Raw genomic sequence first — 12,401 nt, forward strand, 5'->3', positions numbered from 1 at the left:
GAGATTATATAGTACCTGAAAGTCGGAGGAGTGGGGCCACGGGTGTGGTGACCGCCAGTGTCTCTGAGGGAAGCCACGCAGCTGCAGGAGGACGCAAGCTCAGCTGATGTCTACGGTAAGAGGCGACTTATTACCACCATTTTCTCACCGAAACCTGCCGGTTGACATGTGGTCGGGATCCGTGTTCGCTTGACTGCTCTGTTTCATAGTAAAGCTTCACCTTCGGGAATTTTAAACAAGGAAACACCGGCTGTGTTTGTGTTGCTAAAGGCAGCTGCAGTGCACTGCTTCCCACCTCCATCTTTCTACTTTGAGTTCTCCATTATTAATTGAACAAATTGCAAAAGCTTCAGCAACACAGATGTCCAGAATACTGTGTGATTATGCGATTAAAGCAGACTACTTATAGCTTGGATCGGGCTGGAAAAAAATGGCCGCTACAACCCGAGACGTCACGCTCGCGCGTCATCATTCCGCGACGTTTTCAACAGGATACCTCGCGGGAAATTTAAAATTGCAATTTAGTAAACTAAACCGGCTGTATAGGCAGGTGTTGCAATGTTGGGATTTCATCATTGATATATAAACTATCAGACTGCTTGGTCGGTAGTAGTGGGTTTCAGTAGGCCTTCAAAGAGAAAGTACATCTTGTAAGACGATGTCGGCCCACCCCGGAAGCTAGTTCAGCCGTCCCGGAGATGAAATGGGGAAATGCCCACCACTTCCACTCGAATTAACAGACTACAAGCGGTACAAATGGCTTAAACGGCGATGAAGGGGTGCTAAAAATTGTGACTTCAAATATTTTATTTCTTTATTTTTTTAATCTTGTATCTAGTTGTGTGTAATCCCCGTCAGCTGTGCTGATTGAAGATTGTCGCCGGCTGTGGCGGCGTGTGGGCGCGGTCTGCGCAGCGCGTGTGTGGGCGTCTCCAGACGCGCTCACAGTGGAGCCGCTGAGTGCACCTGCAGAAAAGGGAAAAGCGGACTCCACAAGTGCTGCAACAAAACTTTGACAAAACAGTTTACAGATTACAAAACCTTGGATGACACATACGTGCAGTGCACCAAGTTAGCATAGCGATGGCGTAAAAAATGTTTTTTTATTAATTTGTCCCAAAAAAAGTAAGTAAATTAGATTTTTGAAAATTATTAATCTATTTACTATCAAGATGAATATAAATCGGGATTCGGATGTGCTATAAATATTTTTTAGCACCCCTAATTACTAATATACCCTTTGATAGTTGGTAAAAATAACAAAAAATACTTAAATATCTGCTTGTCACCTTGACTTAAAATTTCAAAGCAAAATTTCTATCAATTTGTACGTACACAAATCAAATAAACAAAGGCATAGGCAATTGTGCAATAAAATAATGAGGCGATTATACTTTTATTTTCTTACATTCACTGTTACAAGCGCCCTCTGAGGGCGGTCATGACTGAGGGTATGGCCATCCATGAAAACAAGTCCGACACCCCTGGCTTAGGGCTTCCATCGCCAGACTCGCTATGTCGCTCATATTTTCTAGTTGAAAAAAATGCAATTTGGAGCGCGTTGCAAACAGCTCCTTTCAAGGCCTACTGAAACCCACTACTACCGACCACGCAATCTGATAGTTTATATATCAATGATGAAATATTAACATTGCAACACATGCCAATACGACCGGGTTAGTTTACTAAATTGCAATTTTAAATTTCGCGCGAAGTATCCTGTTGAAAACGTGGCGGTATGATGAGGCGTGCGTGTGACGTGACAGATTGTAGCGGACATTTTGATCAAGCACCGATCCCAGCTATAAGTCGTCTGCTTTAATCGCATAATTACACAGTATTATGGACATCTGTGTTGCTGAATCTTTTGAAATGTGTTCAATTATTAATGGAGACATCAAAGAAGAAAGATGTAGGTGGGAAGAGGTGTATTGCGGCCGCCTTTAGCCACACAAACACAGCCGGTGTTTCCTTGTTTACATTCCTGAAAGCTGACGGTGAAGCTTTACTATGGAACAGAGCGGTCAAGCGAACATGGTTCTCTACTGGCAGGTTTCAGTGAGAAAATGGTGGCAATAAGTAGGCTCTTACTGTAGTTATGAGCGGAGAGCTTGCGTAGTGCCTACTGCAGCTGCGAACTCTCTTGCCTCCTCCCACCAACCGCCCCCGACCGTCGGATTCTTACATCGTGGAGGAGGGGAAAAAAAAAATCTCAGCCCGGCTGCCTTGCCTCGTCGAGAAACGTGGCTCCCCACGGAGACACTGGCGGACACCACACCCGTGGCCATACCCCTCCGACTTTCAGGTACGACCATATAATCTCACTAAAACACTAGTAACAAAATAAGCAGATAAGGGATTTTCCAGAATTATCCTAGTAAATGTGTCTCATAACATCTGAATCGCTCCCACTGCCCTCGTCTTTTTTTTTCTTTTTTCTAGTCCTTCATTCTCATTTTCCTCATCCACAAATCTTTCATCCTCGCTTAAATTAATGGGGAAATTGTCGCTTTCTTGGTCCGAATCGCTCTCGCTGCTGGTGGCCATGATTGTAAACAATGTGAGGATGTGAGAAGTTCCACAACCCGTGACGTCACGCGCACATCGTCTGCTACTTACGGTACAGGCAAGGCTTTCTTATTAGCGACCAAAAGTTGAGAACTTTATCGTGGATGTTCTCTACTAAATCCTTTTAGCAAAATTATGGCAATATCGCGAAATGATCAAGTATGACACATAGAATGGACCTGCTATCCCCGTTTGAATAAGAAAATCTAATTTCAGTAGGCCTTTAATTGATGACCTAATTAAGTTTGCCACTAACCTCTAAATGCTGAATTTCAAATACGCAAGAATCCAGTTCCATCCTGTTCTGCTGAGAATTGGAGTTGTTTGTCCATGTCTTGGCAAAGCTTTATCTCTTCAAAAACATCCTACTGCTCAGTCTGTTTCCAATTCTCGCCTCTCCCCTTTGGTCATTTACTGTACATTCCGAGTAATAACGACGGCGTCACCACTTTTGGCAAAAACAAATATTCCGAGTAGTTTTTACTTCCCTCCCACAATTCCCTTAAACGCTTGTGGTGTTTTCCACTGGAGTCTACCTTTGTTTCCCAGGCATGTTGTGTTCTAGTGACCAGGCCTGATCATGAGATCCCAGCTTGCTCACGTCTGTCTCTTCTCTCCAAATATTTTTTCCGTGCCACTTTCGCCAGACTTTGACGGACTCTGGAAACTATTTGAACTTTGTCCTAAAAACACACGGACAGTTGGTTATCGACTTGACTATATGCGGAGTGTCTGGAACTGAAACGTGCTCGTCCATCAGATTTGAAGAATAATGTTGACAACTGCCCACGAGTGCCCAACCCGACCCAGGGGGACAAAGACAACGACGGGGTGGGAGATGCCTGTGACAGCTGTCCTAACATGGCCAACCCTAACCAGGTAGTAAGCTTTCCCTCTCAAAAATAAACATTCATTGTAGCCTTAAAAATCTCAGAAAACTTTTTTTTCCCCTTCTGTCCACAGTCTGACTCGGACGATGACCTGGTAGGAGATACCTGTGATGACAACATCGACACGTAGGCAATGCTTTCTTAAAAAAAACATACCGCATTTTCCTGACTATAGAGCACATATTAGCCTCACCCACCAAATTTTACAGAAAAAATAAATAACAATCCATATATTTGCCACATATATACAACTCATTGCAAAATGAGTGTTTTACACAGAAAGTTTCTGTAAATCTTTATTGAAATACTTTAATTGTTTGAAACGGTGTCTGTAACACAGCAGTAAAACGGCTGATCGAAACAAAACAGAAGTCATCGTCATGGACCCACTCGCTTTGGAAGCTAGCTCTCCAATTAGCTAAACAGACTCAATAACTCCACCTTGACGTTTTGGTGAATTTACTGACTGAATTTGGGAAACTGAAACAATACAAACAGAATGCCACTGTAAGTTAACGACACTAACACGGACACTTGAAAACATGTTAGCATATTAGCTAATGCTAACAACGCTGGTGTCATTGTATGCAAACATGCACGAAAGCCCCCCAAGAGACATCACACGTGACAGTTTAGTAAGTATAAACAGTTTTAGTTTTACTGTGAAACTTACCAACCCAGATGAGTCGAAACGCTACGGACGGGGAGCAGACTGAACACGGCACTCTGTGCCCGGTTGACAGCACGAAATGAAAGGACACTGCTACACCTGCAGTGAGCAAACACGTCTAAAAGATGGTGCCATAGTATAAATAATAAACCACCTTTTGTTTTTGTAACTATTTTTATTATGGCCGTCAGCAAAGAAAAATCCATAAATTAGCCACCCAGTCTTAAAAGCCGCAGGACTCAAAGAGTAGGAAAAAATAAGCAGCTTATAGTTCAGAATTTACAATATTTAAAAGGGGGCCTCTACTACTGAATACAATTATTTCATACTGTAGTTGTGGACTTAAAAATCATGTTGTCAGATACAAATCCCCCCAAAATAGACACTGTAGTGATTTTAGGCTTGTTTTTAACGCTTTTTGATATTATGGTGTTAGGAGAATATTTTCCCTCATTTGGGCCAAATGGAACCCCTTAGAAGTTATTAGCTTCTGCCTTGGTTTTGAGCAAAAGAAGATAAACACAATGATCTCACCCTGTTTCTTATCTGCACGTACACACACACTATAGGATAAATTGCTCATCTTCAATTCTAATCACCTGCCTTTGTTCAGACAACTTAAGAATAAAAGACTCTGGGAGGATCTTGCCCTTAAAGGCCTACTGAAATGAGATTTCTTATTCAAACAGGGATAGCAGGTCAATTCTATGTGTCACACTTGATCATTTTGCGATATTGCCATATTTTTGCTGAAAGGATTTATTAGAGAACATCGACGATAAAGTTTGCAACTTTTGGTCGCTAATAAAAAAGCATTGCCTTTACCGGAAGTAGCAGACGATGTGTGCGTGATGTCACCGGTGTGAGGGCTCCGTTTCAGATGTAATTGGACACATTTACTACGATAATTCTGGAAAAACCCCTATCTGCTTATTGTTTTAATAGTGTTTTAGTGAGATTGTAAAGTCATACCTGAAAGTCGGATGGCTGCGGTGAACGCCAGTGTCTTTCAGAGAAGCCAATGCAAGAGCCAAGATCACAGCTGCCTTTTTGAGCTGCAGGAGGAAGTCGCATAATCCGCTGAAGTCTCCGGTAAGAGCCGACTTAATATCACAATTTTCCCATCCAAAAACTCGCTGGTTGACGTAGAGAAACATGTTCGCTTGACCGCTCTGTGTTAAAGCTTCACAGCAACCAAAGAAACACCGGCTGTGTTTCGGTGCTAAAGGCAGCTGCAATCCGCCGCTTTCCACCAACAGCATTCTTCTTTGACATCTCCATTATTAATTGAACAAATTGCAAAAGATTCAGAAACACAGATGTCCAAAATACTGTGTAATTGCGCAATGAAAAGAGACGACTTTTAGCCGTAAATGGTGCTGGGCTAATATGTCCCCTCCAAACAATAACGTCACAAACACGCGTCATTATTCCGCGACGTTTTCAACAGGAAACTCCGCGGGAAATTTTCAAATTGTAATTTAGTAAACTAAACTGGCCGTATTGGCATGTGTTGCAATGTTAATATTTCATCATTGATATATAAACTATCAGACTGCGTGGGGGGTAGTAGTGGGTTTCAGTAGGCCTTTAGATATTGGGTTCCACTATGTAAAGCGCATTGAGTCCCTGACTTCACTTAGCGTAGACCAAAGACAGGGAATACTCACGTAACGGTAACTTGAAGCAAACAAAGAAGCCAGGACGAGTGTAGCGAGAGAGGTGAATAAATACCTCTCTGAATAGTGGTCGACAACAGGTGAGAGTGCCGACCACTAACCAGAGGCAGGTGAACCCAATTAATCCCCATGGAAACTAAAACAAACCCAAGAGGTGCACAAACAGGAACTAAGGGAGTCCAAAACTAACAGAAAAATAACAAAAACATGATCCGAGCCACGGATCGCGACAATAAGTTTGATTTAAAAAAAAAAGTATACAAATGGTTTCACATGAATAAAAAAGTGTGAACACTTCTTTATAATTTGGCCAGGTGTGGTTTTGTCCAATTTTTGTAGTTGTCCATTACAAATGTTTTTATATACATGTAGATGTTTTTATATATGTGTTTTTCTATATATTATGAGCAATGCAATGAACAAAATATAAAATGTGTTCCCTATTAATGTCAACATATATACACTTATTTGTTCATGGAAGAATAATGAACAGTTTTTAGGTGACTCAGACTTTTTTCTCTTTTTCAGTGATGGTGACGGCCATCAGAACACCAAAGACAACTGTCCCGATATCATCAACTCCTCCCAGCTGGACACGGACAAGGACGGCATGGTGTCCAACTTTTTCTCTGTCACCTAAGAATAGCTAGCTAAGCGCACCTGTGTCCTAACAGTGTCACTTGGTGTTGTCAGGGAGACGACTGTGACGACGACGACGACAACGACGGCATTAAAGACACGGATGACAACTGTCGATTGGTCGCCAACCTGGACCAAAAGGACAGCGATTGTGAGTACAGTGTCGAATGCAAGGCCGGCCCCTGGCGTAAACACTCTTTGCGGTTGTTTGGCTCCACAAGCACTATTAAATCCTGGTAATATTTAAGACTAAAGGGGGGCCATATGGTAATGTTAAAGACCAAAGGGGAGCCACAAAAAGCCTGCTGACCGATAAGTTGATGTTTCAGTCAACAAAATAGGAGACGCGTGCCAAGGAGACCTCGACAAAGACAACGTCACCGACATCATCGACCACTGTCCAGAGAACGCCGAGGTCACCCTGACAGACTTCAGAGCGTACCAGACCGTGGTTCTGGATCCAGAGGGCGAGTCTCAGATTGATCCCAACTGGGTGGTTCTTAACCAGGTGACCAATAAAAACATGACTCGTCATAACTGGAAGGATCAGATGAAGTTAACAGTTTTGTCCACACAGGGGATGGAAATAGTCCAAACCATGAACTCTGACCCCGGACTGGCTGTAGGTGAGTGGAACATCTCACGCCACCTGTGTCTTTTTACACCAAGCAAAACAAAAAGATTTACAACCCCAACATTTTGATTTGCAAACAAAACAATGGATTTTAAATACAGTTTAAAAAAAGTATTATCAACAAAAAAAGTTTTAGTTGCAAATATTTTTTTGTTTTTGGGTTGCAAAGGTTTTTTTTGCTCCAAATTGTTTTTTGGTGGCAAAACTGTTTTGGTATCAAACCTGTTTTTGTTACTATTCTTATTAACAAATCTTTTTTTTTTTTAGTTGCTTAATATTTTTGGTGGCAAAACTTTTTCAGGTTGCAAATAATCTTGTTTTTTTTAAATTAGAAATCAGTTTTTTTTGTTGCACTTGCAAATAAAATCTCTGATTGGATAATTATTGTTTTTTTTTTACTTATCGCATTTTTGGTTACAAATTATGTTTTTGGGTTGCAAACCTTGTTTTGGGTGCAAAACGTTTTTTTTTTTTGATAGCAAATCCGTTGGTTGATATATTTTGGGCTGCAAAACTTTTTTTCACAATTCTTTTTGGGTTAGAATTTTTTTAAATTTTCGTACATATCATTGTTTTGTTGCAAATTGTTTTTTATGTACAAATCTATTAATGGTTTTTGGTTGCAAATCTTTTTTGTTACAAATCATATTTTTTGGTTACAATTTTTTTTTTGGCAAATATTTTTTTTCTGGTGGCAAATCTGTTTTTGTTGCAAAACATTTTTTGGGGTAACAAATAGAGGTGGGGGAAAGAATCGATTTTTAGATGCATTGTGATTTGGACATGGACGATTATACAATCGATTAGCAAATATCAATAATCGCTAATCGATGTATTTATTGTGAATAAAGTAATGCAGATGGTTCTAAAATGTGCCTGACTGCAGTAAAACATCTTACCGAGAGATCCGACCAGCTCCTTTATTTTAGGGGACTCATGTTCCAGTTTTGCAGACATTTTTTATGAATTTAATGAAAGTGATGGGAATAAATATAACTGTTTCTTATTACTGTTTTTAAAAGTTGCAAGTGATAAATGTTTTTTTGGTGGAATGATAAGAAATACAAAACTGCATCATTGTACATACATTAAAGATGTATCAATAATCTATTTTTAATCGAATTGTAGCTCCTGAATCTTAATTGTAATCGAGTCTGAGGTGCTCAAAGATTTCCATCTCGAGCTAGAGAGCTTTTTTTGTCAAACATTTTTTTGATGGTAAATATTTTTGGTTACAACATTTTTTTTGTAACAACTCAACTTCAATCTTGTGGGCGGGATTTCCTCAGAACAATATACTAGAAGACTTTTTAACCAAAGACAATTGGCAATATGTATATACAGTCGCGATCAAAATATTACATACACGTGTAAAGAACATTTTGTCATGGCTGTCTTGAGTTTCCAATAATTTCTACAACTCCTATTTTTTTGTGATAGTGATTGGAGCACATACTTGTTGGTCACAAAAAACATTCATGAATTCATTATGGGTCTACTAAAAATGTGACCAAATCTGCTGGGTCAAAAGTATACATACAGTACACGGCGAGTTGAGTTTATATCAAAATGGATACATGGATCATACAGCAGAGGATTGGGAGAATGCCATGTGGTCAGATGAAAGCAAAATAGAACTTTTTGGTATAAACTCAACTCGTCGTGTTTGGAGGAAGAAGAATACTGAGTTGCATCCCAAGAACACCATACCTACTGTGAAGCATGGGGGTGGAAACATCATGCTTTGGGGCTGTTTTTCTGCTAAGGGCACAGGACGATTGGTCCGTGTTAAGGAAAGAATGAATGGGGCCATGTATCGTGAGATTTTGAGACAAAACCTCCTTCCATCAGTGAGAGCTTTGAATGGTTGACCAAATACTTATTTTCCACCATAATTTACAAATTCTTTAAAATTCCTACAATGTGAATTCCTGGATTTTTTTTTCACATTCTGTCTCTCACAGTTGAAGTGTACCTATGATGAAAATTACAGACCTCTGTCATCATTTTAAGTTTGAGAACTTGCACAATCGGTGGCTGACTAAATACTTTTTTGCCCCACTGTATATATACATATGAAAATTATCATAATATAGGAAAATTAAACGTATTTGTTACGGTGCGTAAACTAAAAAATACATGATTTTTGGGAGGGGGAGTAATGCAGGCCTCAAACATTTCATACTTGGTAACACACTTTGAAAAGAAATGTTCTCCTCCGTAGGCTACACAGCCTTTAGCGGCGTGGACTTTGAAGGAACGTTCCATGTCAACACTGTGACGGACGACGACTACGCCGGCTTCATCTTCGGTTACCAAGACTCGTCTTCCTTCTACGTGGTCATGTGGAAACAGACGGAGCAGACCTACTGGCAGGCTGCGCCATTCCGAGCTGTCGCTGAGCCAGGGATCCAGATGAAGGTACGCAGGTTCTTCCTGTCTTTGTCTATTCTGTCTCTTATTTGGCGTGACCCTCCCAATCAGGCGGTCAAGTCCAAAACCGGACCCGGCGAGTATCTGAGGAACTCCCTGTGGCACACCGGAGACACTCCGGAGCAAGTCCGTCTCCTTTGGAAAGACCCCAGGAATGTGGGCTGGAAGGACAAGGTGTCCTACCGCTGGTTTCTCCAGCATAGACCTCAAGTGGGGTACATCAGGTATTGAAGCACACATGCACACTTCCACGCCATCACCAACCAACCATTTTCTCTTTTCTTAACAGGGCTCGCTTCTTTGAGGGATCGGACATGGTGGCGGACACGGGCGTTATCATCGACACCAGCATGAGGGGGGGCAGGCTGGGGGTCTTCTGCTTCTCGCAGGAAAATATCATCTGGTCCAATCTGAAGTACAGATGCAATGGCGAGTATCGATCCTAATAGTTGCACAGGAAGTACTGTACCAACATCCTGTAGTGTTTATACTCTCTTCCAACCCTCCAGATACCATTCCTGATGACTACCAGCTGTTCACGGCCCAAAACGCCAACTAAAGGCTGACATCATTCCTAAAAAGCCCCCCCTTGGGGCATCATATACCAGGCAAATAAAGTGTGTATCAGCAAGTCCTGAGAATGTTTATACATTTGAACACAGCAGCTGTGTATCATTGGAGCATTATATGACGTAAACTAGGGGTGCCCACAAAAAAAGAAACTTTTCACATTGTCTCTGTGCGGTATTGTGTGTAGAATTGTGAGGACACGAATTAATTTCTCTCATTTTAAAAATAAAGCTGTAACATAACAAAATGTGGGAAAAGTGAATACTTTACGGATGCAATGTATGGTCTAAACCAGTGTTTTTCAACCTTTTTTAAGCCAAGTCACATTTTTTCCATTGAAAAAATGTGGAGGCACACGGCCAGCAGAAAACATTAAAAATGAAACTCAGCAGTCGATATTGACAGTAAAAAGTTGTTACGACTCGGCGTAAGGAGAGGACCCAGATGCAGAGAGGAAGTTCAAAAATAAAGCTTTTATTTTGAAATAACTTTTTACCTCCAGTGCAAAACGTATTTCGCAAGAATCATAATACGCGGAAAAATTATTCCGAGGATAAATAAGTAAATCAAAATCACTCCAAAAATAAAAAAGGACTTATACTAATCTAAGAAAAAAACTAACAAAAATAGAATAACAATAAGAATGAACCAAAAGCGCGCCAACAGGAGGAAAAAACCCACAAACGATCTATATATAAACACTAACTAGGAATAAACAAAAAGTCACTCAATCAATGAGGCAATTAATACGAAATTTGGAAAAACAAAAAGTCACCAATTAGGTAGACGAAGGATAACAAAGGGCGCTCAAAGGAGGAAAAAGTAAACTCAAAATTACAGCAAAAGACTGCTTGATCCAAAAGGGAGAACCAGGGAAAAAGGAGCAAGACAAGGTTTTCAAGGACATGGACATGGACGCTAGAAAGGCACGATAGACGAGACAATCTGGCACAGGACAAGATGTGGGTATGATGGGAAACAGGTGGAAACAATCAGGGATAGGGGATGACGTCAGACTGGTGACACAAGAGGAAGGGCCCGTCATCTGAAACAAGAGGGTAGCTTTTCAAAACAAAACACGTAAATCACAAGACAGAAAAACCAAGACAAGACTTCCCTCACCGCGGTGTGACAAAAGTTGTTCTTGCAAGTATTAGACATAGGGCTGGGCGATATGGCCTTTTTTTAATATCCCAATATTTTTAGGCCATATCATTTCTTTCCTGAGTGCTATTCCCCACACCTGCTTTTTTTTTTAGCAATCAAGAATATTTAAGTTGTTGCTATCCTTCTTTGTGTGGACACTATTGATTGTCATGCTTTAAGTCTTTTCTGTCGTCCAGCACTCTATTTTTGTTTACTTTGTTGCCAGTTCAGTTTTAGTTTTGTTTTGCTTAGCCATCCCTAAGCTGTATCGCCTTTTGTTTATTTTTGGTTTAAGCATTAGCTTTTTACCATCACACTGCCTTCAACTGTCGTCTGCTTATTGTGATACTTGCTACCGCTTACTATAATGGAAGAGTATCACGGTTACTCTGCCAAGTTCGAGACAGCACAGTGGCTCAACAACGGCACATTGTGGATTATAATTACCTGTGTGCAAAAAATATTTTTAATCCAATTAGGTGAAATTAGATAATCTCCCACGGCACACCAGACTGTATCTCACGGCACACTAGTGTGCCGCGGCACAGTGGTTGAAAAACACTGCTCTAAACCAGGGAGGCTCTTATTCTTTTTGCAGGCGAGCTACTTTTCAATTGACCAAGTCGAGGGGATCTACCTCATTCATATATACAATTTATATTTCTTTACTTATGAAAGATAAGTTATTGTTAACAAGTTAAAGGTGTTATATGGTAATACAAGCATTTTAACACATAGATTCCTTTCTTTCATGAAGACAAGAATATTAGTTGGTGTATTACCTGATTCTGATGACTTGCATTGATTGGAATCAGACAGTAATGATGATAACATCCATATTTTCAAATAAAGGAGAAAAAAAAGTCCTTCTTTCTGTTCAACACCGCATGAAAGTGGTTGGTTTTTTGCATACTTGCCAACCTTGAGACCTCGGTCGCCCTAGAGGGGGGATTCTCCCACATCCACAGTCCTCTCCAAGGTTTCTCATTGTCATTCCACTGAGTTGAGTTTTTCCTTGCCCTGATGTGGGATCTGAACCAAGGATGTCGTTGTGGTTTGTGCAACCCTTTGAGACACTTGTGATTTAGGGCTATATAAATAAACTTTGATTGATTGATTTAATTTCCAAGTACAGATTGAATTGAATAGGTTTTGAGATACAAGTGTTTTAA

General features: G+C 40.5%; 1 protein-coding gene across 1 annotated transcript in view; it reads left to right on the forward strand.

Annotated features, from left to right (window-relative positions):
* thbs4a (thrombospondin 4a) overlaps window positions 1–10,330 on the forward strand; it is a 38,866-nt gene extending 28,536 nt beyond the window's left edge. The window contains exons 14-23 of the mRNA XM_061906367.1: window positions 3,329–3,447; window positions 3,532–3,584; window positions 6,336–6,420; window positions 6,501–6,597; window positions 6,776–6,954; window positions 7,024–7,072; window positions 9,305–9,501; window positions 9,565–9,737; window positions 9,803–9,942; window positions 10,023–10,330. Coding sequence (XP_061762351.1) covers window positions 3,329–3,447; window positions 3,532–3,584; window positions 6,336–6,420; window positions 6,501–6,597; window positions 6,776–6,954; window positions 7,024–7,072; window positions 9,305–9,501; window positions 9,565–9,737; window positions 9,803–9,942; window positions 10,023–10,072 — 1,142 coding nt within the window. The 3' untranslated portion in view covers window positions 10,073–10,330. The remainder of the gene's footprint in view (window positions 1–3,328; window positions 3,448–3,531; window positions 3,585–6,335; window positions 6,421–6,500; window positions 6,598–6,775; window positions 6,955–7,023; window positions 7,073–9,304; window positions 9,502–9,564; window positions 9,738–9,802; window positions 9,943–10,022) is intronic.
* Window positions 10,331–12,401: the final 2,071 nt, after the last annotated feature.

This window comes from Nerophis ophidion, linkage group LG07 (assembly GCF_033978795.1).
Source record: "Nerophis ophidion isolate RoL-2023_Sa linkage group LG07, RoL_Noph_v1.0, whole genome shotgun sequence".
Lineage (NCBI taxonomy): Eukaryota > Metazoa > Chordata > Actinopteri > Syngnathiformes > Syngnathidae > Nerophis > Nerophis ophidion.